Genomic DNA, 23,976 nt, shown 5'->3' with positions numbered 1-23,976 from the left:
CTGAAGGCCTCTAGGCCTGCAGGAGCCAGGAATCACCCAACACAGCGGCACCCCCACTCTGCATGCTGCGTGTCAAGTCTGAGAATGGGGAGCAGGCTTTCCTATTGATGATGCGGCCTGAGGACACTATTGGTGCCGTGCGTGCCCTGCTAGCACAGGCCAGGTGGGAACAGGGCACGGCTGGGGGCTGCGGGGAGGCTCTGACGCTGTGGCCCAGCCTGATCCATTCCGCTGGGCCTTCAGGGCCATGGATGCTGCCACCTTTGAGATCTTCAGCACATTCCCACCCAGAGTCTACCAGGATGATGCACTCACACTGCAAGCCACAGGCCTGGTGCCCAGTGCAACACTGCTATTGCGGGCACGCAGGGCCCAGCTGCCCAACCCTGGCTTTATTCCCATCGTGGGTTCTGACCCCACCCTTGAATAAAGTGCTGCCCCTGACACAATCAGCTCTACCAGGCTCTCTGGGAAAGGCAGTTTCCAGGGGAAGGGGCAGCCCAGCTGGGCCAGGGAAGGGCAGTGCTGACCCTCTCCTCAATTAACTTGAGCCCCAGGTGGTTGGCTCCCGCTGGGTCTTTGTCCTGAAGGTTCCTCTTTCTCCCAGGAAGGGCTAAGTGGTGTCTGTGAAGGGAGAAATTTTGAGAAGGGAGTGGCCAGGCCTGCTGGTTTGGCATCTTCAGCCTCACTGTGTAAGTGTGCACTGCTGCACACAGACCCACATGCTTGTGGGGATACTTAGTCCTTGGCACCACACAGAGCCACTGCCACTCCACACACCCATGGCCTCAAACCTACAGAGCTGCAGTTGTGCACCACACCCACAATGTACCCACACTTAGTATTCTGTTCTAACACAGGCAGGCAGCCACTCAGCACATGCATGTGAACTGGAGGTGTCCCACCCACTATCTCTAGAAACTGCTGGTCCCATACACGCATGTACACCAGACATATATCCAGAGACACCCACAGACACACACACACACACACACACACACACACACACACACACACACGCGTGACAGCCACATAAGCACATTTGGCACAATCACAACTACCAGCTTTGCCTAGGACTGGGGCCCAGGATGCCCAGGCCACAACCAGACAGACAGTGCCAATGGAATGGGCATTTAATTGTTCTAGGGTGTTCCCAGGAAGGGGACTTCGGGGCCTTTGGCAGAGCTCTGGCTAATGGAACTAAAAGAACTGCCCACCAGCCAGTGCTAGAGAAGAGTGGCAGCCGCAAGGCTTGACTGAGGACAGCCAGCCCGTGGGCTGTTACTTTAAGACAATTTCTGAGACAGTAGATAAGGAATGTTGCCTTTGAATGGAGGAAAAGGAGCTAGCAAGGGGGAGGAGAAGAGGTATAGATAGGTTGGGCAAGGGACTCCAAGGTAAGAAAGTTAGGAATGAAGGGAGTTGGTCATGAGGTCCTTCGAGACTGGGTGAGACCTGTGGGGAGAACATGCTGCGTCCAGTGGGAAGTGGGGGCGAGCTTGATTCAGGCCAGTTTCAGGAATTCCTGCAGTGTGTTCTGTTCTACAGCCTCGACGAAGAGCTCATAGTCCTGGAGGAGAAGGACAGGTTGGTCAGCCGAGGGCCAAGTGCTTTAGTGTGACCCTTATTGGAGTCCACAAACAACACCCTCCAAATCCCAATCCCCAGGGCCATACCCCACAGTACTGGTCCCCATTGACAATCTGTGGTGGGGTAGCCTTGGGATTGCCTGCCAAGGTTCGCATCTCATCCAGCAGAGCGTTGTCCAGAGAGATGTCCACTAGCTTGTACTGGATGCGCTTCCCATCCAGGATGCGGGTCACCTCACTCTGCTGGGACTTGATCTGGGGGGCATAGGGTGGGTAGGGTGAGTGAGTAGGGTGGAATGAGAGGGTGGGTAGGACTCTGAGCAGATGTGACCAGGTGCTTTTGTCCCCATGTCTCTTGCCCACTCCAGGGAAAAGTTGCAGTCACTAGTAGTTGGGCGAGTCAGGGTCCAGGCAGCACAGAATGAAGGACTACCACCAGGGGGTTGGGGGGGGAATCAGAAATCAGGAGAGTCATAAAGTTCAGGACAGGGAAAGCAGGAGTTCAGCGGGGTAGAACAGAGCAGACCTGGTTGGTGGCCACACGGTGGGGGTGAGGCTCGTAGGGCTAAGGACGGGCTAAAGAGTGCCAGAGAATGGGTGTCCTGGGGGTGGGGGATGGGCATGGATATTCATGCTGGGACTGCTGAGGACCCAGGATATGTGGCGGCGAGGGGCCCAGGATAGGGTTGCGGCCGCGAGCCGGGGGAGACCCCCAGCACCTCTAGGCTCCCCACCCTGCTCCGCCCCCGTGGTGGGGGCGGCTCCCGGGAGCACCGGGAAACGGCTGCGCGCTCCTCAGAGACAGGGGCGTACTTACTTCTCGGGAGCCGGTGACCGACGTGCTGTAGACCCGCAGGCCGCTCATGCTGCAGGCAGACAAACGTTTGGACAGGCGGAGGGGCGGTAGTAGCGGCAGCTGCACTGCCGAGAGACGAGGCCGCCGTGCTCGGGAGCGGTTTCCTTCCTGCTCCGCCCGCGAGTCACTGTTCTCCGGGCCAATGGGTGACGCGGGCGGGTAGGGCGGGGCATGCGCGACACCGCCCGGCCCCTGGATGGAGATGCCCTCCCTTCCCCCAGGGTTGGCCTGGCGCTGGCCAGGCATTGTGAGGACCCCAGTCCTCTGCAGCTGTACTGTCGACCCTGTCAGCCCTTCCCAGACCTGAGGCGCACCGGGTGAAGCTGGGGAGGGACCAGATGGCACGAAAGGCCCGGGAGGCGGTGGCAAAGGCTTAACAAATGCCTCCCCAGTTCACCCAGGTTCTAGTACACAGGACCAGTGCCAAGGTCTGTCTCCATCATAGTATAGCGCACCCTGGGACTTTATAAGATTTGTGTAGTTTCCAAACCTAAAGTTCTGGATAGGAGATAAACCAGCACAGGGCTGCCTCTGCCAGATTGTTCCTACAGCTTCTCAATCCAGACAGGTTTAGACAGGAATAGTGGCCTGAAGCAGGGGCCACACCCTCCAGGAACTAAGACATAGATGCTCATAGTTTTGGGAAAAGTGGGGACAAAGGTTAAAGCCTGGATTCTCAGGCCATGGTTCAGGTTGGCCCCCAACCCGACACTACCCCATGGGTGTTATCTTCACAATAACCTGGGGAGTTCAGAGGCAGCAGACACTTGCAGCAACCAGCCCCAATTGGGAGACTTGACTTTGTTTGTGGTTGGATGAAAAGCCCCTGAGGGTTCAGTAAGTGATAGCCCCTAAAGACAACCCTAGCTCTGAGGCTAGCAGTACCTGTTTTGCTGAGATACCACTTCCTCATAAAACCCCACTGACTTCCTCAGAGAACCCTGCCGACAAAACTATTCCGTGTCAGCTTACTCTATGACTAAGGAGAGCTCTGCCAAACAGAAAATAGTGTGGGTAGAGATCTTATTTGTCTCCAAAAATGACAGAGAAGCAGAAGTGGTAAAGATACGGACACAGAACCAGACCTTGCTGCAACCTGGGGAACTGAGATAAAACAGCCAGCCTTTGGCTTCAAAAAACCAAAGTGAGGGGCAAGGTCAGGGGATGTCAAGGGGGAGTCATAGAAGGCTATGGAAAACAAGTATCTGTTAAATATTTTATTCTGTAATCAAAATAGGCAATACAAACCAGTTGACATAACAAATATTCATATAAATAACTGCTTATAAACTTTACAAGGAAAAATACCCCTGAGCATGGTGGCTGGGCTCCCAACACAGGGTGGAGACCAACCAGGCAGCTCTGCTTTAAGAGGCAGGAGCCCAGAGGCTGAAGGGGTGGCCAGCCAGGCGGGGCCGCTCTGAATGGAAGGGATAAGTCACTCCACAAATAAAACACAAACTTGTAAAAACACTTAAGAAGGAGGCTCATTCAGGCCCCAGAGTGAGGTCCGGGATGCTGCCAACAGCCCAAAGTCTTGTGGCTGTCTTTAGGCTCCGGAAATGCTTTGCTCCTCAGAATCCAAACATGGCCCCTGCTTGGCCTGGCTCCAGATTTCGAGGTCTGGGGCTGGCCCAACAGTCTGATGCTAACAACTGGGAGATGCTTCCTAAACCCAGAGGCAAGAAAACCCAGAAAGCAGAGGGTCCAAAGACACCAGAACAAACAAAAAAACTTCAGGAAACACTGAAAGCTGTATCTTAAAGTTGACCCACACTGGGTACTGTCCTGGAGACCAGAAGAGAAAAGGGAGAGAACTTCCCCAAACGTAACAAGCACAAGAGGGCCTAGTATAGGTCCTGGGGGGAAGGGAAAGCAGTAACTTGTTAGTTAACTTGGTGGCCTGGGGGAAAATTCTACCCAACCCCTGAACCACAGTGAAGAATTTACACTCAAAGCCCAAGAAAGGAGTACCTGGAAGCCTGAGAACAAAGGAAGATGCTATACAAACCACATGGCCAGGACTCCAGGGACACAGGGCAGTTGAAGAGTGGATCTCCAATAGATAAAAAAAAGCATGGCAGACAGATTAAAGACCTGTAACTATAATCTCTAAGCACCCACTGCTAGTGGTTGCTTTGCTAATGAACAGGTCACCCTGAGGCTTCTGTGAGAACTACAGCCCTGAGGAAGAAGTTATGGGACTGGGTTGAGAAAATCCCAAAAGCCAATCCAGTTTCAGAAAGAGTGGCACATGAAGCCTGAGAATTCTCTAATGGTCATCGCTACTTATCTTTGGCCTTTCTAGGCCTCTCTAATGAGTTCTAGGATCAGCAGAACCAAAAAATGGAGTAGGAATGAATATGGATCCATCTTGGATGACAGAGAAAGGAGGTAAGCAGATTGCAGTGTCAGTATAGAGCTAGGAACATAAAGACCTATCTGTTGAACCTGAAAAAGTAACTCACCTCAAAAGGTAAATTAGGTTAAGAGGACAAACATAACATAACCAAGAAAGCCAAAGCTAGTCTAAGGCAGGGGCAGGTACACTCCTTCCTTCAACAGTCCATGGCCCCCAGAGGCAAGGTGTTCCCTCTCTACCTCTCAGACTCCTCTCTAGGAAATAGCAGCGGGCAGGAGGTAAGACTGTCAGGGTTGGAACCTGCTGGCCAGGCTCGTAGCAGCTCAGGTTCTCCTAAGGAAATACAGCCTGTCCACCCCCAGCACTCCTCACTGTGTTGCACAGTTTTCTCCCATGTCCTGGGCATATCTGTCTGACATGGTGGTCCGTAAGTCCTCAATGTCCCGACGTAGTTGTTGAACCTCTTCTAGTTTTCTCTTGATCACTTCTGGCTTCTGCAAATCTGACTGAGTCTCTCCTGGGTGCTGTATGGCTGAAAAGGAGAGCATTTCCATTGTCAGTTATCTGGTACACATTTTTCTTGAATGTGTGGTGCTGGGGATCCAACCTAGGGATTCAACTGAGCCATGCAAGGTCAATTGTTCTACTGCTGAGCTACATCCCCTGCCCCAAGGCCATGCTGTTTTTTAAAAAACACCAGGAAAGGCCTTGTAACTTGCTACTGAAGACCCACTTTTTGTTTGTTCTTCATGCAAACACCCTGTAAGGATGCCTGTTTGCAAAACACTTACTGAAGGCCTACTCCATCAAATATATATTCCCAGAGGGCAGTGACTAGTTCTGTATACCTAGTTTACCCAATTTACCAGTAGAAAAGTTAGATGCCTCAAGAATAAAAGCCCCTCTCTCAAGGATCCCAGATCGGCTGGAGAACTTACAGTGAATGCCCAAGAGCAGAGACAGATTGGGGTCGTGGCCCTGGGCTCTCTGGGTCACAATACTGCAGACATCCTGCAAATCTTGAAGGCAACTGGCCAACTCTTGGTGCAGCTCAAATGCTAGCTGGGCTGCATCTGAAGATGGGGACCTTTGTTGGGCCAGGCGCAAGTGTTCCTGCAGTGTCAGATTCTTCTCAATCAGGTCCTGGTTTTGCACTGAGAGCTGAGCAGACAGAGGGATAAGCGTATTAACTCAGCAGTAGGGAGAAGAATCTATACACATGTGTGCTTCACAGTGGCAGCACTGGGGGAGTTGCAGGTATGTGTGTGGAAAGGAGGTATGAATCATAGGCAATGCCCTCCCTTCCCCACCTCTACCAACAGGAGTAGTATTCTGGCCTCCCCACCAATACTAGGCCTAGTTCCTACTGAGAATAGGATAGGACTAAAGGGATCCAGCAGTGAAGAGGAAGCTACTGCTCAGCAGGCTCTGAGTCATCAGCCTCCAGGTTTCTTCCAGGAACCAGAGATGCCCCCACCCACAGGAACTCTATCTGAAGCCAGTCCCTCAGCCAACTCTGTTAGCCAGGCTATTAGAGATGGCCTAATGTGAACAGTGAAATCTGAGGAGACACTGGTTTCAATCTCTCCCTGCCACCTTGACCAAAGTGGCCACTAGCCAGCCTGATCATAGGCTGTCAAGAATAATAAAGGGGGTAAGAAATGAAGCTAGAGAAGGTGGAGACATGGAAGATACAAGGCTAAAACATGTCCTGCTTTACTATCTAAATGGAGTTAAGCTTTACTACAAAGACCTGCCATGTCTTTAATTTTTTGTGTGTGTCTTTGTATGTCTGTGTCACTTTCCCTGACAACTTAATTAACTCTTCTTTCCTCTATTTTGTTTTTGTTTTATTCTGTATACAGTACTGGGGATTGAAACCCATGAATACTGAGTGCTCACCTGACCAAATCCAAGGTCTCAGTCCACCTAAGACCAGAACAGGTCCAAACTTGTGATCCTCTTGCCTTAGCATTGTCTGAGGATCTAGATCACAGGCATGTACTGCCACTATACTGGGCTTCTATTCTGTTTTATACACTCTGTTCTTTCTCCAGTCTAGCACTTCACCCATAGTGGGCCATGTGACAATTTTAGCTCTGGGAAACTTTCCTAGGCACTTGGTCAGTGAACCCAGTGGTTCCCTGCTGACAGTTGTATGTTGCCTGAAGATAAACATATTAAGTCTTCTTGAACCCTTCCACCCTTCTGCCCAAACCCCACAAGGCTGTGGCTACAAGACAAAAGGAAAAGAATAACTTCCTACATCTAGAAAGTACTTCTCTATAATTATGGCCATTCTAAGGGATATGGCCTGCAGCATAAAGCATGGCATCATGTTATCCTCCTCTCCCCACAATGGGGTTCTTGTGGGGAAGGGAGGGTACACAAAAGTCAGTTTTGTGGATACTGTACCAAGAGGCCTGGCCAATGCTGCTTACCTCCTTCACAGCTGTACGCAGCTGCTGCAGAGCTGACTCCCTCCGCTGGGCCTCTTCTTTCAGGGCCTGATTTGTTCCTTCTTCTTGAACAATTTCCTGCTCTAGGCTCTGAATTCCATAGCAAGGTGTTGTGGAGAACGCATCAAGAGTGGTTAAGTCTGATTAAGGCTGAATCACTTTGGGCCTGGACTATATAGTATATACTGAAACCCCACCCAACCCACATATTGCTTAAATTATTTTAGAGCAGTGATGGTGAACCTATGGCACATGTGTCACATCCAGCTGTTTATTATCATGAAAAGCTCTAAAAGATTTGCCATAATCGTTTATATGACCTCGCATTGAAACTTTTTTTTTAGGCAAGGTTTCACTATGTAATGCAAACTGGCCTTGAATTCATGGTGATCCTCTTGCCTCAGCATCCGGAGTGCTGAGATTACAGGTGTGCACAACCACACTCAGCTCCTCATTTAAACACTTAAACAGCCTCTAACCACATACCAAACTGAGATCAACTTCTTAGCAGGCACTTGGAGTCATTTAACTGCTGTTTATGTTCCTATCACTGTCTCTTTTCACCTTCCACACAGCTTCCACTCCAGTCACACCGAATGATTGGTCTTTATCCTGAAAGACTCCAGCTTCAAAGTCTTTCCTTACTCCTCTTTCCCTTTGTTCAGACTGCTCTTCTGCTCTGCCTGTCACTCTAGGAAGCCTGAAGGCCTACCTGAACCTTCTTCAATTTGCAAATCAGATCCAGTTAATCCTAACCCCAAGTTTCACTCATACTTCTAACCTCAACTCATGACTATATCTGCTTAATATTATGTGGGCTGTATTCAGACTTTTCATTTCCATCTGAACACAACTTTGTTGAAAGTGGAGAATGTGCCATTCAGTTGAGTTCAACATTTGTTCAGTACTTCTTATGATAGGTACTGTAGATACTGGAAAGAACACTGAATAGTGCCTGCCGATTAGGAGCTACAGGCCAGTGCTGTGTATGAAATGTTTTGGAAAATGGAAAAGAGTGTGTGTGTGGGGGGGGCAAAACCACAAGCAGAGAAAGAGAGAGAGAGAGAGAGAGAGAGAGAGAGAGAGAGAGAGAGAGTATGTGTGTGTGTGTGTGTGTGTGTGTGTGTGTGTCTGTGTGGTGGTCAAAGTCACATTGAGGGATATACTTAAAAGCTTTTTATCTTATTACCTCTTTCTTCATTCTAACACCTTTCCCAATTGTAAAACTAATTTGAATAAATAACATATATTTTAGTTCCCCATTTTATATTAATAAAAAATGTAACTATCAAGGAAACCTCATGACCATGAAACACTCAAGGTGACCAGGATTAATCTACTTTATTCTCAGAAATTCATCTGTGCAAGAGGTGCAGTTTAAATTTGCAGACCCAAGGTGACGGTGCCTCTGCAAGACATGGTAGTGGAGGGGAGCAGATGTGAGGGACTGCACTGGCTCACAATGAGTGCAGAGGACTTAGTCCTCCCATGGGAGAGAGCAATTAGCTGAAAGTCATCTTGGAGATGGACTGGTTGAGCTCAGAATCCAGAACTGCAGCAGGCTCCATCTAGCAGCTCCTAGCTCGACTCAGACCCATGGGAACTGTTGGACAGTGGGGAGCCCAAGTCTGGTCTTAGGGCAGGCCTGCTGAGATTATCCATTACCCCACCAAAAAGCTACTGATAGCTGGCTGGGAGAGATCTGCATGAATTGGGACTCTGTCTCCACACGTTGTCTACTAGTGAAACAAGAGAGAACCCTAGAAGTGGACTTTTTCTTCCCTTTTTTTTTTCTCTTTCTCCTTCATTGTTTGATCTTGTTTTTATATGTGTGTGAATCTGGTTCCTAGCCTCTTTGTGGTTGTGGTTTTGTTCTTTCTTTTCTCTTCCATCTCTCTTTTCCTTCAGTCTTCTGTACCAGTCTCCCAAAGTTGGCATGATCCCCCTTTGTCTTCCAACCTTATTTCTAATCTCTTCCTCTTCTACTTTTCTATTTTCTCCTTAATCCATTTTAAATTTTAACCCCTGAGGGCAAAACTGACATGTATACTGCATATAACTTTCTGGTTTGCTTTAGATTTTGTTATATAACCACAAATCTACTTCATACAGTTAAAAGTAGCACATTAAGGGTTAGCTCAGTTTGTCATTCTCTTGGATGTGTCTGATGCTATTGATTGAAACAACTGTTCTAAACAGCTGTTCATCCTGGTTTTCCAGGAGATTGACCAGGGGTCACAGCAAATACTGTGGCACAGTCTAAAGAACCAGGGGCTGGGCCAAACAAGTAACAACTTCTCATCTCCAACAAACTTTAGAGATAAGATCTTCCAACATATTTAAATCCAAGATGATACCTCAGAGAAGCAGTTATCACCTAGAGATCCTAGGTGCTAGTGATAAAGCAATCTACCATAGGCAATTTACAAGCATTACCACAGGAATTAAACTAAGAAAAAAAAAAATGAAAAGACACTTAAACAAAACAAAATGTAACCCCAGACATCAAGTTCACCAAAGGCAAATCCACTGGTCAATGAGGTGAGGTGGGACATTGTGAAAGGCGCCCACCTGGCCTTTCTGAAGTAACAACAAATCAATTGAATGAGACTCTGAAAAAAATGAGATCAGAAATAATCTCTCAGATAAAGACCTCGCTTAGTGATGCTAGGACAGATACAGACCAAAAAAAAAGACAAGCTTAAGAAAATTATAGAAGCTCAGCATATGAAAGAAATGGAATCCATAAAATAGATTCAAGCAGATATCCAGGATAGTTAAAAATTCCATTGAAAGTATTTGAAGCAGATTAGGAAAATGTGAGGACAGTATCTCAGAAATTGAAGACAAGTTTGCAGTTAGCAATCAGGAAAAGGAAGATTTCTCAAAAATAGCAAAGGATCGTAAGAAATCAATCCAGCAGCTGCTAGATGAGACAAAAGAAAAATAACTTAAGATTAACTGGAATCAATGAAAAAAAGCAGGCAATACCTGCTTAAATTAAAAACATGTTCACAGACATCGTGGCAGAAAACTATTCTGGTAGAGAAAAAGAATTTGACATATAGGTAAGTGAGGCATATGGAACTCCAATTAGCCATGATAAAACTCTATAGCCAGGCATATTATACTCAAGATTCCAGAAATATGAAATATTCCACCTTCTCCTTTAGAAACAACTTTCAATTTAGACTGATGTACCCTGCAAAACTCTTTTAAAACTTATGGAGCAATAAGATACTTCCATGACACAAAACATCTGCCCACAAAACTAGTACTCCAAAATGTTCTGTAGAAAGCGATAATAAGGACTACAGCTCCATGAGCCCAAACAGAAGAAATCCACTAGGGCTAGGGGTTTAGCATAATTTCAATAGATGCAAAAAGTCCAGCATTCAATCATGATAAAAACCCTACAGAAAATTGGAACAGATGGTCTTTAGCTCAATCTGGTAAAAGGCATCTATGAAAAACCAACAGCCAACATCGTATTAAATGGGCAAAAAATGAAAACTATCTAAAATCAGGAACAAGACAAAGATGTCCACTGTCTCCACTCATTCAATACAGTCCTGGAAACTTTAGCTGGAGCAGTAAGACAAGAGAAAGAAATAAAAGGAATAAAGATAGGAAAGGAAGAAGTTAAACTATTGTTTTTTGCAGATGACATTATACTCTACACAGAAGACCCCAAAAACTTCAATAAAAAAACTGGTAGATTTAGTAAGCAAATTCAGTAAGGTAGCTAGATACAAAGTCAGCACTCAAAACTCAATAGGCTTCCTGTTGCATGAATAACAAACTCACTGAGAAAGCAATCAGGGAAACAAATACCTTTCACAACAGCATTCAAAAAACAAGAACTATTCAGGAATCAGTCTAACAAAGGGTGTAAAAAACCTCTACATTTAAAACTACAATACTCTGAAATATGAGACTGAAGAGGATATTAGAAAATGGAGAGATATCCCATGCTCTTGGGTAGGAAGAACTAATATAGTGAAAATGGTCACACTTCCAAAACTGTTATACAGATTCAATGCAATCCCAATCAAAATTCCAATAGCATCTCACAGAATTAGAGAAAACAATCCTTAAATTCATCTGGAACTAGAAGAGACCTAGAATAGCAAAGGCAATCCTGGGCACCAAAGGCAAGGCAGGAGGCATCAAGATCCTGAACTTGAAAATATACTATTAAAGCTACTGTAACAAAAACAGCATGATACTCGCAAAAAAAAAAATAGACCCGAAGCCACCTATCTTTGACACATTCACTTGAAGAAAGATAGTCTCTTCAATAAATGGTGCTGGAAAGACTGGCTTTCACATGCCAAAGATTAAAGTTGGACCTATATCTTTCACCATGCACTAAATTCAGAATGGATCAAAGATCTAAATATTAAAACAGAAAAATTACACCTACTGGAAGATAGAGTAGGTAAAACTCCTGAAGGCACTGGTGTAGGCAAAGACTTTACGAACAAAATCCCGATTGCACAGGAATGGTTACCAAGAATCAACACCTGGAATTTCATCTTATTGAAAAGCTTTTGCACAACAAGAGAAATCACCAACAGAGTAAAAAGACAACCCACAATGTGGGAGAAAATGTTCAACAGCTGTTCCTCAGACAAAGATTACATTAAGAACATACAAAGAACTCAAAAAAAGTCCTCCCAGATTTAAAAACCCGATCCAAAAATGGGCATCCAAATATTCATCACACTTCTCAGATGAAGAAATACAAACAAATAAATATATGAAAAAATGCTCAACATCACTGGTCATTCAAGAGATGCAAATTAAAACAATACTGAGATTCCACTTCACCCCAGAAAGAATGGCTAAGCTGGAGGGGCTGTGAGATAAATGAATCTTTCTCCACTGTTGGTGGGAATGTGGACTGGTGCAATCAATCTGGAAATCAGTGTGAAGATTCCTCAAAAAACTAGGATTGGACATTCCATTTGACCCATTTATACTACCTGGGTATCTTCCCAAAAGAATTAAAAATATCATACCACAGTGACATTTTTAAACCTATGTTCATATTCATAGTAGCACAATTTGTAATAGCTACATCTTGGAAACAACCTAAATGCCCACTGACTGGGAATGGATACAAAAGATGTGGTACTTTTATTCAGTGGAGTACTACTCAGCTATAAAGGACAAATGAGACTTTTACAGGTAAATGGATGCAACTTGAATCCATTTTCCTAAGTGAAACAAATCAGAATGCATGTGTGAACATCGTATAGTTTCACTAGTATGAGAAGCTGAAACAGTACATGTACGTGTGTGTATATATAAAAATATAGTTAAGACAGTAATACGACTGATTTCTGAGTTCACTGAAGAAGTTTGTAGTGTTTGGACAACTGAATGCAGAAGTCTTGTGTTCTGGGTGACCGATTTGGGGATGGCAATGTGTAATATACATATCATTGTTGTTCCCTGACTATTGCGTCTTGAAATTTTATTTTTTTTTCCTCTTTAAAATAAAATGGATTTGGAAAAAAACTCTACTAAAGACCTGGCATTTAAAATTTTTATTTATCTATTTACTTACCTACCCATCCACCCACCTATTTATTTTTGCAGTACTGGATATCAAACTCAGGATTTTCACACTGAGCTACATCCCCAGTCCTTTAAAATTTTTTTTTTAAATTTTAAGACAGGGTCTCAAATTGCGCAGGCTGGTTCAAACATGCCACTTCCTGCCTCAGGCTCCCAGAATGTTGGGATTACAGGTATGTACAGGCACACTCAACTTTTATTTGAGACTGTCTCATTATGTAATTGAGGATTACCTGGGATTCACTATGTAGTTCAGGCTAGTCTTGAACTAGAAATACTCCTCCCTCATTCTCCCCCAAAACCTGACATTTAAACTAATATATGATATGCTACCAGGCTTGACTTCATCCTCACAGGACCTGGAAGAGGTAAACTAAAGAAACAGTCTAACCCATACAATGGCCAAAAGCAGGACTACAGCTGGCAGCTGTTCCTCACAGTAAGTGCATTTCATATAGTTTAAAGACTAAAGAGAACTTGAATAAACCTGCTTCACTCAGAATTTCTTAAAGAACCCATCCCCACTCTGGCCCAAAATAGAAATCAGGTGCTATCTTTGGTTCTTCCCTATTCAATACCTACATCACAGCAGTCACCGATTCCTCCTAAAAGTCACTTCAATCTGTCTTTTTATCTCTCCTTCCTGCTATACATCATCTCACTCTGAATTCTGCAAGATTTCTGGTGGTGCCTCTCTCCAGGATACCAACCTGCCATACTCAAGCCTAAGCTGCAAACCAGACAATATGATGCCCTGACTAAATGCTCTAAAAGAATTCCATCATCTACCTGAAGATTAAACACCAACACGGTTGGACAAATGGCCCTCTTTTATAGGCCAGACCTTTCAGCTCTCCACTTACTGCCTTAAAAATAGTCATGCACTGCAAAATGCTGTTTTGATCCATCAACTGCATATATAACAGTGGCCCCATAAGATACTGTCTAGAGATGCAGCTGTTTCAGTTTATGAAAGTACATTCTATGTTTGCACATTGATGGAATCACCTAAAACAATTTTTCTCAAAAAGAAAAAAGGTATCCTGGTTATTAAGTGGTAGATTACTTCCATAATATCAACCTCTTTTTAAGTCCACATTCAAACCACACTGTTTAAAAAAAAAAAAATCCCACACTGTTTCACACCTCCATGTTCTTCCTATTGGAATTCCAATGCCAACCTTCCCATTCTTTGCCTAACTACTTACCCCTTTAAGGTTCAGGCTCACCAGAAACCTTTCCTTGCCCTCCTTTCCCACCACTGATTCTTCTGTGCTCACTCCCAGGGTGATGTGAATACTTCTTTTACAGAACCATGGTAAAGTTTCTCTCATATCTGTCCTACCTATAAGACTACAGGCTCTAAAGCACTGACCAGATTTCATTCTTCTTGTATTCCTAATGCCAAGCAAATTGTATATCAGAGAACAGAATGAAATATTAGGTGAATTCTGGAGTTTCCATCATTACGTCCTACCCACCAAAGTCCAGTGACTCATGGCTCACCTGTACTTGTAAGCTCAACTGATCCATCTTTTGCTGTTGCTTCTCCACAATCTGAAAGGCAAAATTATCAAGGCAGACTCCATATGCAAGGCTAATGTTGAGGTCAGAGAACAAGGGACTACACCAATGTCTGTGATTTAGGCCTCAGTACCTCTAGCTACAGCCCATTACTTGTGAGAACAGGGTAAAGACTTTAGTATTACTTATAGAAATCTTACTCAGACTGATCTTGACTATCCAGGTTCACACTGCTATGACTTCTGTGCTTCAATCACACATATGGAGTCATGACCACTACTGGAGGTAAAGGAACTCTCACCCTAAAAACTGCAAGTCAGTGGAATTAACTGTATACATGGCCAGTATATACTGTGATTCTTGGCAAAGGAGATAGCTAGGAATTCAGTTAAATAAAGCCTGCCCTATGCAGGGCTGTGATGGTTATTAGTGAGAACTATGATCCAAGGAGAGATCCTCAAAAGCCCCAGGTTCCTTAGGTGTTCTCTGAACCACTTTTGGGTGTTTTTTGCTGATCTGCACAGTCTCATAAGCAGGCTATAGACTGCCTCTTTTCTGATAACTGAGAAACCAGGCCACTTCACTGACTAGAACTCTGCCTAACACAAGTATAGACTTGAGCCACAACTGAGTGTACCAGGCTTTGGTGCACCATTTTAGGTTATCTACTCTGGATACTGACAGGTATGTTCTCCTATATTCTTGTTTTGCTTTGTTTTTTTAGTGGTAGTGTTACTTTCTGTAATACTTATTGACTTATGAAGGAGTTCTAGGCTAGAATTGTTTGTAAATTGGATTCATTCATAAACTGAAGAAGTGAGTCTTATGCAGAATACCTGGAAAAGTTTACAACTTTCACATTTATAAAGTAGGGAATTACTATACTGGGAACTGAACTCTGGGCCACTGCACTGAGCTACATCTCAAGCATTTTTAATTTTTCAGTTTGAGACAGGGTCCCACTAAATCACTAAGTTGCCCAGGCCAGGCTTGAAATTACAACCTGTCTAAGCCTCTGAGAATTGCAAGGATGTGCCAACAAGACTAGTTTCTCCCAGACTTTGGTCTACAGTATTTCTATGAGTACAGTTTTCCTATAATAGGCTGAATGTCTAAAATGCACAATTAATAGGCAGGGACAACTTCTCAGAAAAAGAGAAAACCTACTGGTATTCGATCCTAGGTAGCCTAAGGCCAGGAATTTGTTTCTTTTTTTTTTCCAGTACTGGGTATCAAACTTATGACCTCACACTTACCAGACAGGTGCTTGTATCATTGAGCCAAATCCCCGGCCTCAGTCTCCCAAAATACTGGGATTAATGATGTGGGTCACCAATACCCATATCCGGCTCTACAATCCTCTCTTTTCTCCCAGCCTAAACTTTATTATGATAGTCTAGACACTCATATTTACCTTTCGGAGAGAGTCACATTCCTTCTGCAGGGACACTATTTCCACTTTGGGATCTTCTCCATCAGCTCCTTCCACAGACTGCTTATCTTGCAAGCTGAAAGACATGGCCTCTTCAAGGACTCTGGAGTCAAAAAATAATGTGGCTTTGACTTCTGGTTCTGCTGTTGACATCTGCAATAAGACACTTGGGCCCTTCTAGGTTGTAGCTGAGGATGATGTCTTAAGTCTGTTGTACTGCAGTGTGAGCTGTAAGAAACTACTCTGCATATTGGTTGTCTGCCCTGTAAGAATCTACCAATGTGCCATCAATTCTCTACTTGTCAAGCCGAGCATGGTGGTGCAGGCCTGTAAACCCAGCACTCGGAAAACTGAGGCAGGAGGATCACTGAGATCAACCTGGGCTACAAAGTGAGCTCAAGGCCAGCCTGAACTGCACAGCAAGACACTGTCTCAAAAAGAAAAAAAAAAAAAAAAAAAAAAAAAAAAATAATTCACTGTATATATTTAGACCACAGAAGTCATACATGTACACAATAGAAATTAGGGGATTTAGTTCAGCGGCATAAGTACCTGCCTTGCAAGCAGGCAGTCATGAGTTCGATCCCCGGTACCAATAAAAAAAAGAAAGAAAGAAAGAAAGAAAGAAATTAGGGAAAATACAAAGAACTTTTTTTTCATATATATATATATATAGATATAGATATAGATATCTATATCTATATATATATCTATATCTATCTATCTATCACACTAAGGTATAGCCAACTTTGTCCCCTAACTCTGCTTTTGGCTCCAACCAACAACCTCCTCTAGTGGGTCCCTCAAAATCACTTCCAGCATAGCTCATCTGCTGATATAAACAGGGTCAGTATGGTTAATATGGGATGAGAAATCCAATCCACCCATTAGGAACTGGATTTAGTCCAAGAGGCTATTGAAATACAGTCATCATTTTCAGAAATTGCTATTAATATAAAGGAGGTCCCAAGACACTCTGTGAGCACATTATGGCATGTTGTTTTGTTCTCAGAAATTGTCCTGCAACTGAAAGCAATTCTAGGACTGAGAAGAAACAGATGATCCTGGTAGCCTGTAGCATAAAAGGTTCAAAAGGTGGATAACCCCAGACCTCAGTACCAGGATTCATTTTTCAAAATATATACTCTTGGTTCCTAGTTATTTATAAAGCATTTTCATTCATGTTATATACACATATTTTTTTCAAGGATTCTTATATACCAGGCACTGAGATAGATCCTCCCCAAAAGACAGTGAGAAGCACTATACACATATTCTATCCCATCCCACACAATCCCGGCCCACCATTAGCTTTTTTATCATTCACAATCCAAAGAAAATGAAATCTTATAGGTAAGTAAGTGGTAGTAACGAGGACCAGAACTGAGCTCTCCCCTCCTTTCCTCAATCCCACAGGGGCATTTACTTATGTTTAGTGGATGAGAATTCTGCTTCTCTCTGCCTCAGGCTTTCCAGCTGAATCTCCTTCTCTCTGCAGGTTGCCTGGGTCTCCTCCAGCAAACTTTCCAACTCAGTCACTCTCTCTTGCAACTCTGCAGTCTTCAACTCAGAATCCTTAAGCTAAGAAACAGGATCCCATGCTTAGATTAATAAGCCACAGAAGATTCTGAATGGATACCTCAAAACATTTTGTCGGGGCTGGGGATTTAGCTCAGCGGCATAAGCGCCTGCCTTGCAAGCAGGCAGTCCGTGAGTTTGATCCCTGGTACCAATAAAAAGGAAAAAGACAAAAAAAACCCCCACATTTTTAGTCCAGTTTTACAGATATGAACCTAGATATAATTGCTTTAGAATTTTCCTTTGAGGAAGTAGCCTTTCAGGTAGTAACAGCAAATCATGGGAAAGTCCTCCTGCTTGGTTCCTCAGCTTTGCCTAGGTATGGATCAGACATTGCTATTACCTGCTGGCTTTGCTTCTGATGATCTTCTAGTGTAGGTAAGTCAGCCAAGTAACGCTCCAAGGTTTCAATACGCTGCTGTTTCTCACGGTTCTGGTCAGATTCCTTCTGACATTTTTTTTTCAAATTATTGATATGTTTATCACGACCTTTGACCTAGGGAAAGAAATGTTGAGTCTGTCTCGATTCACTCCTTTAGGACCCTGATCATCAACTTTTTTCAAAGTGACCAGTGTCTCTGTCTTTGGAGGTGTACATGTTGTTCTACAGCAATGAAGGCAAGAAGTTCCAACAAATTCTTCCATTTGGGATTGAGGCATAAACTGCAGAGTTAACACAACTGAATTTTCCTGTCAAGGGCAAGGACGAAACACCCTGGAAGCAGTTTTTAAAAACCGGTAATACTTCTGTTTCAAAAGAAAGAATTTGTTTTGTAGGTTCCTGGAGGTGATCTCTGAACCCTTGGAATTTTTTGAATAGAACAATGTCTTTGTTATGTGTAGAGGATTAGAGCCTATCCCTGAATGAATTTATTCTGAAGGAGCACTCAAGAATGGGGTTGTTCATCAGCAAGATGAACCCACTTTTGAGGAGGAAAAGCTAGTTAGGCTTAAACAATGAAATTCCAATAAAAACTCTAGACACTTGAGCTTGGTGGGCTTCCTGCAGGGTAGACATGTGACCTATGCTGGAAGATTCCACATATTCTGATTCCCCACAGAGATGGAGCTGCTTTTAAAGAGCCTCCTAGACCTCAGGCTACATCTCTCTTCATCTGGCCACTCCTGAACTGTATGCCTTTATAGTAAGACTGTAAACAACAGTCTGGGTGGCTGAGTGGGAGGATTACTTAAGTGGAGGGATTTGATTTCAGCCTGGGGAAAAGTCTTAGACTGCAATTCAAAAACTACAGATAGCCAAACTATAATCATAAGTATCTTTTCTATACTTCTGAAAATTGGTCTGGAAAATTACTGAAAGGCTCACAAAATCTCTGGATTTTTAAGTTGGTCAGTACAAGTGTTGTGTGGACCTCAGAACTCATAGTTGTTGCCTGAAGTAAATGCATCTTGTTGGGCACGATGTCCTTAAGCTTGTGTGGAGTCTCGCATTCTGCCTCGGAACTAAATTTCTTTTTTTTGGTCTTTTTTCTTTTTATCGGTACCAGGGATCGAACTCACGACTGCCTGCTTGCAAGGCAGGTGCTTATGCCGCTGAGCTAAATCTCCAGCCCCGGGAACTAAATTTCAAAAGCACACACAACTTCCCTGTACAGGAAAGTTCGGTTTTGTTAACTCTGCATGTTCCAGTAAGAAAGACACTCTTCCTTAAAAAAACACACATAACATAAATCTGAGTAAACATGTGAAAGGGCTAAGAGATTATAAACTCTGACAGGAAAGCCTAGATTCATTTTCCTATATCATATTCATAAAGCATAATATGATTCTTAGCAAAGAGCAGTCTTTTTTCTCAAGCTCAGCCTGGGCAACTTAGCAAGACAAAAAATAAAATGGGCTAGAAATATAGTTCAGTGCAAAGACACTGGGTTTAACTCCCACACAAGCACACACACACAAGCACACACACATAAACGTGTATCTGCATATGAGGAACTGAAGAGAGATTTCTTTGGTTATGAAAAGGAAAGTTTTTGACTCATGAAAAAGAAAGCTGGAGGTGCAAAACAACAGAAAAAGTGAGGCTGATAACTGATATCAAAAAAGAGCACAGGCTTACTTCCACCCAAAGATATGTTGTAAGAATGATCTCTGAAATTCAACTCAAAAAACTACCCCAGGTCTAATCTGCAAACTTCAAGCTTTAAATCTGTGATTTTAACATTTCAATATGCATCAGAATCACTGGGAAGCCTACTGAAAAATCATTTTTGATTTTAAAAAAAGCAAAATTGACCACAGATGTTTATCTTTTTTTTCTTCCAAAACGTATCTATCAAAAGATAGGGAGAAGAAAAAATACTAATTTTTTTTCTAGTCAGCATGTAGCCTAGGCTAACCTTGAACTCATGACACTCCTCTTGCCTCAACCTCCTGAGGGCTAGGATTATAGGCATGTGCCACTGCACCTGGCTTAAAATACTAGTCTTTACTAATCTTAAAAAAGACAGGTCTCACTATGTAGTTCAAGCCAGCCTTGAACTCACTATGTAGCCTAAGCTAACCTCAAATTTGTGACCCTTATGCCTCAGCCTCCTGAGTGCTGGAAACACAGGCATGTGTCATCATGCCTGGGTTTTCAATATGTTTTCAAAAGATGAAAAATTAGGATTCCTCTGAACTTGCATCAGGAGTTTTCATTAAGAGAAATTTATTTTCATTGTTTTCTTAATTCAGCCTCCTGATTGCAGCTGGAATTACAGACATGTGCCACTGCATCTGGCCTAAATGATACTTCACCTCACCCCATCATTCTGGATACCTGAAGACTGAACCCAGGGCTTTTAGAATAAGCTACATTATTAGGCCTTTTTGTTTTGTTTGAGACCGGTCTTGCTATGATACTAAGTTGCCCAAACTGAGGTCAAACTTGCAATCATCCTATGTCAGCCTCCTCAGAAGCTGTAATTATGGGCATATGGCACCACAACTAACCCAAGTAATTCTTAAAAGTCTGAAAAGTCAGGTTGTGTGGCACATATATGTAGCCTCAGTTAATCCAGAGGTGAGGCAAGAGGATTGCTTAGGTCCAGGAGTTTTGAGACCAGCCTGGGAAACACAGCAAGTCTATGTCTTTACAAAAAAAAAAAAAAAAAAGTTGAGAAACACTATTCTGGTTGATTTTGAATGTTCCAGACCTAAACACTCCCAAACTTTCTTCTAAGAATGTGGGCTTTAGAGGAAAGTCCATGGAGATTCTAACATTGGGAGAAAAAAATTCCCAAAGTAGCACGTCTACTTTTTTAGATAGGATGAGATGAAAGTAGACCAAATGGAATAAATTTACCACAGGTATTCAAATGTCTTGCAACAATGCCACCTGGTATGACTACACAGGCTGGTTTTCCACCAAAGACATTTGGAACAGCACCTTACAACCTGGGACAAGTTTTCCCTGACTAGGGTATTTCTGTGAAGATGAGGCAGAAAAGAAGTGTTCTAAGAAGGGTACATAGGTCCTGCGTGAAGCCAAAGAAGGGTCTCTCCTAACTGGCTTCTCCTGGTTCCAAGAATGGGGCACATACAGCTTAGGCTGTTGGCAGAGAGGGTTGACTGCCAACACCCTTGTGGATTAGAGAGCCATCAACTCTTCTGCTCACCCTTTCTTCCTGTTTCTTCCCCTCCTCTGAATGCTTATGTAGTGTCACTTTGAGAGATTCTCTGATGAGCTGGACTTCAACTTCTGAAGCAGAAAGTTTCTTTTCAAGCTCGATCTTTTCTTTGCTCAAGGCATCTGTCTTCTGTGCAAACTGTGCACGTAAGAAAGTGTTCTCTCGCTGCAATTCCTGCCAGACAGATACTTCATACGTTAACTGTTCCCTACCCTTACAACTCTATATACTGTACTTTACTTATTCCCAACACACTTCATGGTCAAGTATCACCTTTCTCCAAGCAGTGCTTCCCAAAATGTGGTACAAGGATAAATAGTATCATCACCTGATGGTAGAATTTGTTTAGAAATACAAATTTTAGAGCCTTACTTATAGGCCCACTGAATCAGAAACTCTGGGGATGGATCACTATAACCTGTGTTGTAGTACACTCTCAAGTGATTCTGATACATACTGCTGTTTGAGAACCACTGCTTTAAAGCAGTATCTAAGGATTTGTTATATAATGGAAGGAATGCAGGACAAGACATCCTAGGACTTGGGCTTGAGGCCTGGCTTCCTCCACTCATTCATTGTATGATCTTAGGCAAGTACTTTCTCCTTCCTGGAGTTTAGTCATCACTAAATTAGAGGGCTAAACCAGATTTCTGCTAAAGAGCCCTCTCCATTCTAACATCCTGATTCTTTAAGATGGGACTGTCTTAATAGGCCTACTATGTGGCAAAGCCAGTACTAGGGCCTAATACTCATCAGTCAAAAACCCAAATTGTGAAAGCATGGTCAGTAAGCAGGCTTCACTGGGTGTGGCAGTGCATGCCCATAATCCCAGTACTCAGGAGGCTAAGGCAAGACTGCACTGAGTTCAAGGCCAGCCCAGCCTACACAGTGAGTTCAATGTCAGCTTAGACTATACAGTGAGACCCTGTCTCCAAAAAACCACACATAAAAAAAGAGCAAGGGGCTGGGGATTTAGCTCAGCGGCATAAGTGCCTGCCTTGCAAGTGCGCAGTTGCGAGTTCAATCCCTGGTAGTGATTAAAAAACAAACAAATAAACAAAAAAAACCACCAAAAAACCCCAAACCCATATATTTTAAAAAAAAAAAAAAACAAGCAGTCACCAGACATGGTGGCACGTGCCTATAATCTCACCACTTGGGAGGCTGAGATGGGAGAATCACTGCAAGCTGGAGACCAGCCTGGGTTACAAAGTGAGTTCAAGGCCGCTTGAACTGAACCGCATATGGAAATTTCGTATCAAAAAAAAAAAAAGCAGGCTTCTTTTCTTTTTTTGTGTGTCTTTTTTCCTTTTTATTGGTACCAGGGATCGAACTCAGGACTGCCTGCTTGTAAGGCAGGCGCTTATGCCGCTGAGCTAAATCCCCAGCCCCAAGCAGGCTTCTTTTCAACAACTCAAATCCCATATACACTGACCTCTGTAAGAGTATGGTTTTCTTCAGTTGTTCCTTGCATGGAAGAATAAAAATAATAATCATTGTAAATTTCCTTTGCACTTGTCTCTCCCCATTTGGACCAGGGCTCATAGATTAAGACGTCTCACAATACACCCAGTGCCAGAAAGGTACCATCTACTTCATTCTGCTCTCCTTTCCAAGTATGTCCTGACACCAAGACATCCAGAACTTTACCTGACTCAAGCCTTTTCTATCCTCACAAGGGCACAACAAAAGGTGCTTTTTATTAGGGTTACTCTATGATCTCTTTTGTATCTCTTGGGTAACTAATGGTGTCAAGCTCAGGAAAAACACTGAGTTGTGACAAGCAAAATGCCATCCTGGATGCCAATCTTACCTGCAGTCTCAGCAAGCAGACATCCCCAAAGGGGGCAGGGTGACCCAAAAGAGCACTGTGGACTTGCAGCTCACTTTCTCGTACTTTCTGTTCTAGTTGAGAAATGTGTTTCCTCTGCCTGCAAAAGCCAATAGAAACATCTCTGGGTCCTAATACTAAGCTCCTTATAATGCAAGCCCTACTTTTCTTAGACAGAGGAGTAATAATCCCTACAATTTATATAAGCAAAAACTTTGACTCTGGATATTAACTCTGCTTTTGAAAGAAAACAAATGAAAAGTATGACTAGCCACATTTGGTGGCATACGCCCATAATCTCAGCACTTCAAGAAGCTGAAGCAGAATTGTTAAGTTTAAGTCTTAGAAAGGCAACTTAGTGAGACCTTGTCTCAAAATTAAATACATACATATATACCTACATATATGAATAAGGCTGAGATGTAGCTCAGTGACAGAACAGTCCCCCAGTATACCCACCAACAGACAGACAGACAGACACACACACACACACACACACACACACACACACACACGAAAGATGACTGAAGGAAAATGAAAAAAGATCAATGGCATCCCCTAAAGCCCCTACAGTGGTATAGGACTTGTATTTCACACATAAAACAAGATATTTATCAATCTTCAATCTACCTCTATTATAAAGCAAGATGTGAGCCGGGGATTTTTTGGGTTTTTTTTTTTTTTGGTACCAGGGATTGAACCCACGACCACATACTTGCAAGGCAGGCGCTTATGCCGCTGAGCTAAATCCCCAGCCCCAAGCCGGGGATTTAACTCAGTGGCATAAAGCACTTGCCTGGCAAGCGCACGGTCATGAGTTCGATCCCTAGTACCAAAAAAAAGAAAAAGAGATATGGGCCCATACACAAGGAAGTGTACTACCCTTGGGAGGATCTCATTAGGTGTCCTCAAAGGGACATGGAGGAAGAAAGCCTGGACTTGCAGTATCCCTTGCCACCTTACTTGTCAATGAGAAGTTCCTTTTCCTTCAAAAGGTGTTCATTACTGTTGAAGATGCTGACCCACTGTGCTGGTTCTATGGTGGGCAATAAAGGAGGAAGAGCAGCAGGATGATGGCAGGTGGCTCCATTCTGAAGCTGGAAACAAAAAGGACAGAGGGGCTTGAT

At 43.6% G+C, this 23,976-nt stretch overlaps 3 protein-coding genes across 18 annotated transcripts in view; 1 reads left to right on the top strand and 2 right to left on the bottom strand.

Moving 5' to 3' along the window:
* The window catches only part of Ubxn11 (UBX domain protein 11), a 32,434-nt gene extending 19,632 nt beyond the window's left edge, over nt 1-12,802 (top strand). For 8 of the 12 annotated variants that reach the window (XM_063235806.1, XM_063235810.1, XM_063235809.1 and 5 more), the window contains one exon: nt 23-12,802. In XM_063235806.1, coding sequence (XP_063091876.1) covers nt 23-545 — 523 coding nt within the window. In that variant the 3' untranslated portion in view covers nt 546-12,802. Of the gene's footprint in view, nt 1-14 lie in introns of all 12 variants that reach the window. The other 4 variants (XR_010043029.1, XR_010043028.1, XM_003471112.5 and 1 more) reach the window with 2 other exon arrangements.
* Nucleotides 1,116-2,591, bottom strand: Sh3bgrl3 (SH3 domain binding glutamate rich protein like 3). The gene is made up of 3 exons (XM_003471306.5): nt 2,407-2,591; nt 1,677-1,844; nt 1,116-1,570 (listed from the first exon to the last, which is right to left on the bottom strand). Exons 1-3 carry the CDS (start codon nt 2,452-2,454, stop codon nt 1,505-1,507), a joined length of 282 nt encoding a protein of 93 aa, XP_003471354.1. The 5' UTR covers nt 2,455-2,591; the 3' UTR covers nt 1,116-1,504.
* Cep85 (centrosomal protein 85) overlaps nt 3,648-23,976 on the bottom strand; it is a 50,774-nt gene continuing 30,445 nt past the window's right edge. For 4 of the 5 annotated variants that reach the window (XM_013154050.3, XM_063235801.1, XM_013154049.3 and 1 more), the window contains 10 exons: nt 23,813-23,946; nt 22,832-22,949; nt 21,007-21,192; nt 17,730-17,882; nt 17,235-17,389; nt 15,791-15,911; nt 14,359-14,409; nt 7,249-7,356; nt 5,746-5,968; nt 3,648-5,339 (listed from right to left, as the gene is read on the bottom strand). In XM_013154050.3, the coding sequence (XP_013009504.1) occupies nt 5,176-5,339; nt 5,746-5,968; nt 7,249-7,356; nt 14,359-14,409; nt 15,791-15,911; nt 17,235-17,389; nt 17,730-17,882; nt 21,007-21,192; nt 22,832-22,949; nt 23,813-23,946 (1,413 nt within the window). In that variant the 3' untranslated portion in view covers nt 3,648-5,175. The remainder of the gene's footprint in view (nt 5,340-5,745; nt 5,969-7,248; nt 7,357-14,358; nt 14,410-15,790; nt 15,912-17,234; nt 17,390-17,729; nt 17,883-21,006; nt 21,193-22,831; nt 22,950-23,812; nt 23,947-23,976) is intronic. The other variant, XM_003471307.5, reaches the window with a different exon arrangement.

This window comes from Cavia porcellus, unplaced genomic scaffold (assembly GCF_034190915.1).
Source record: "Cavia porcellus strain 051 isolate PalLab524CR breed Dunkin Hartley unplaced genomic scaffold, mCavPor4.1 scaffold_25, whole genome shotgun sequence".
NCBI classification, from domain to species: Eukaryota; Metazoa; Chordata; class Mammalia; order Rodentia; family Caviidae; genus Cavia; species Cavia porcellus.
This window is presented reverse-complemented; position numbering and strand designations above follow the sequence as displayed.

Coding starts and splice junctions, on each gene's coding strand:
- Sh3bgrl3 (XM_003471306.5), bottom strand. CDS start 2,454: ATGAGCGGCCTGCGGGTCTACAGCACGTCGGTCACCGGCTCCCGAGAA. Junction 1,845..2,406: donor CGGTCACCGGCTCCCGAGAA/GTAAGTACGCCC, acceptor TATGCCCCCCAG/ATCAAGTCCCAGCAGAGTGA. Junction 1,571..1,676: donor ATGGGGACCAGTACTGTGGG/GTATGGCCCTGG, acceptor CTTCTCCTCCAG/GACTATGAGCTCTTCGTCGA.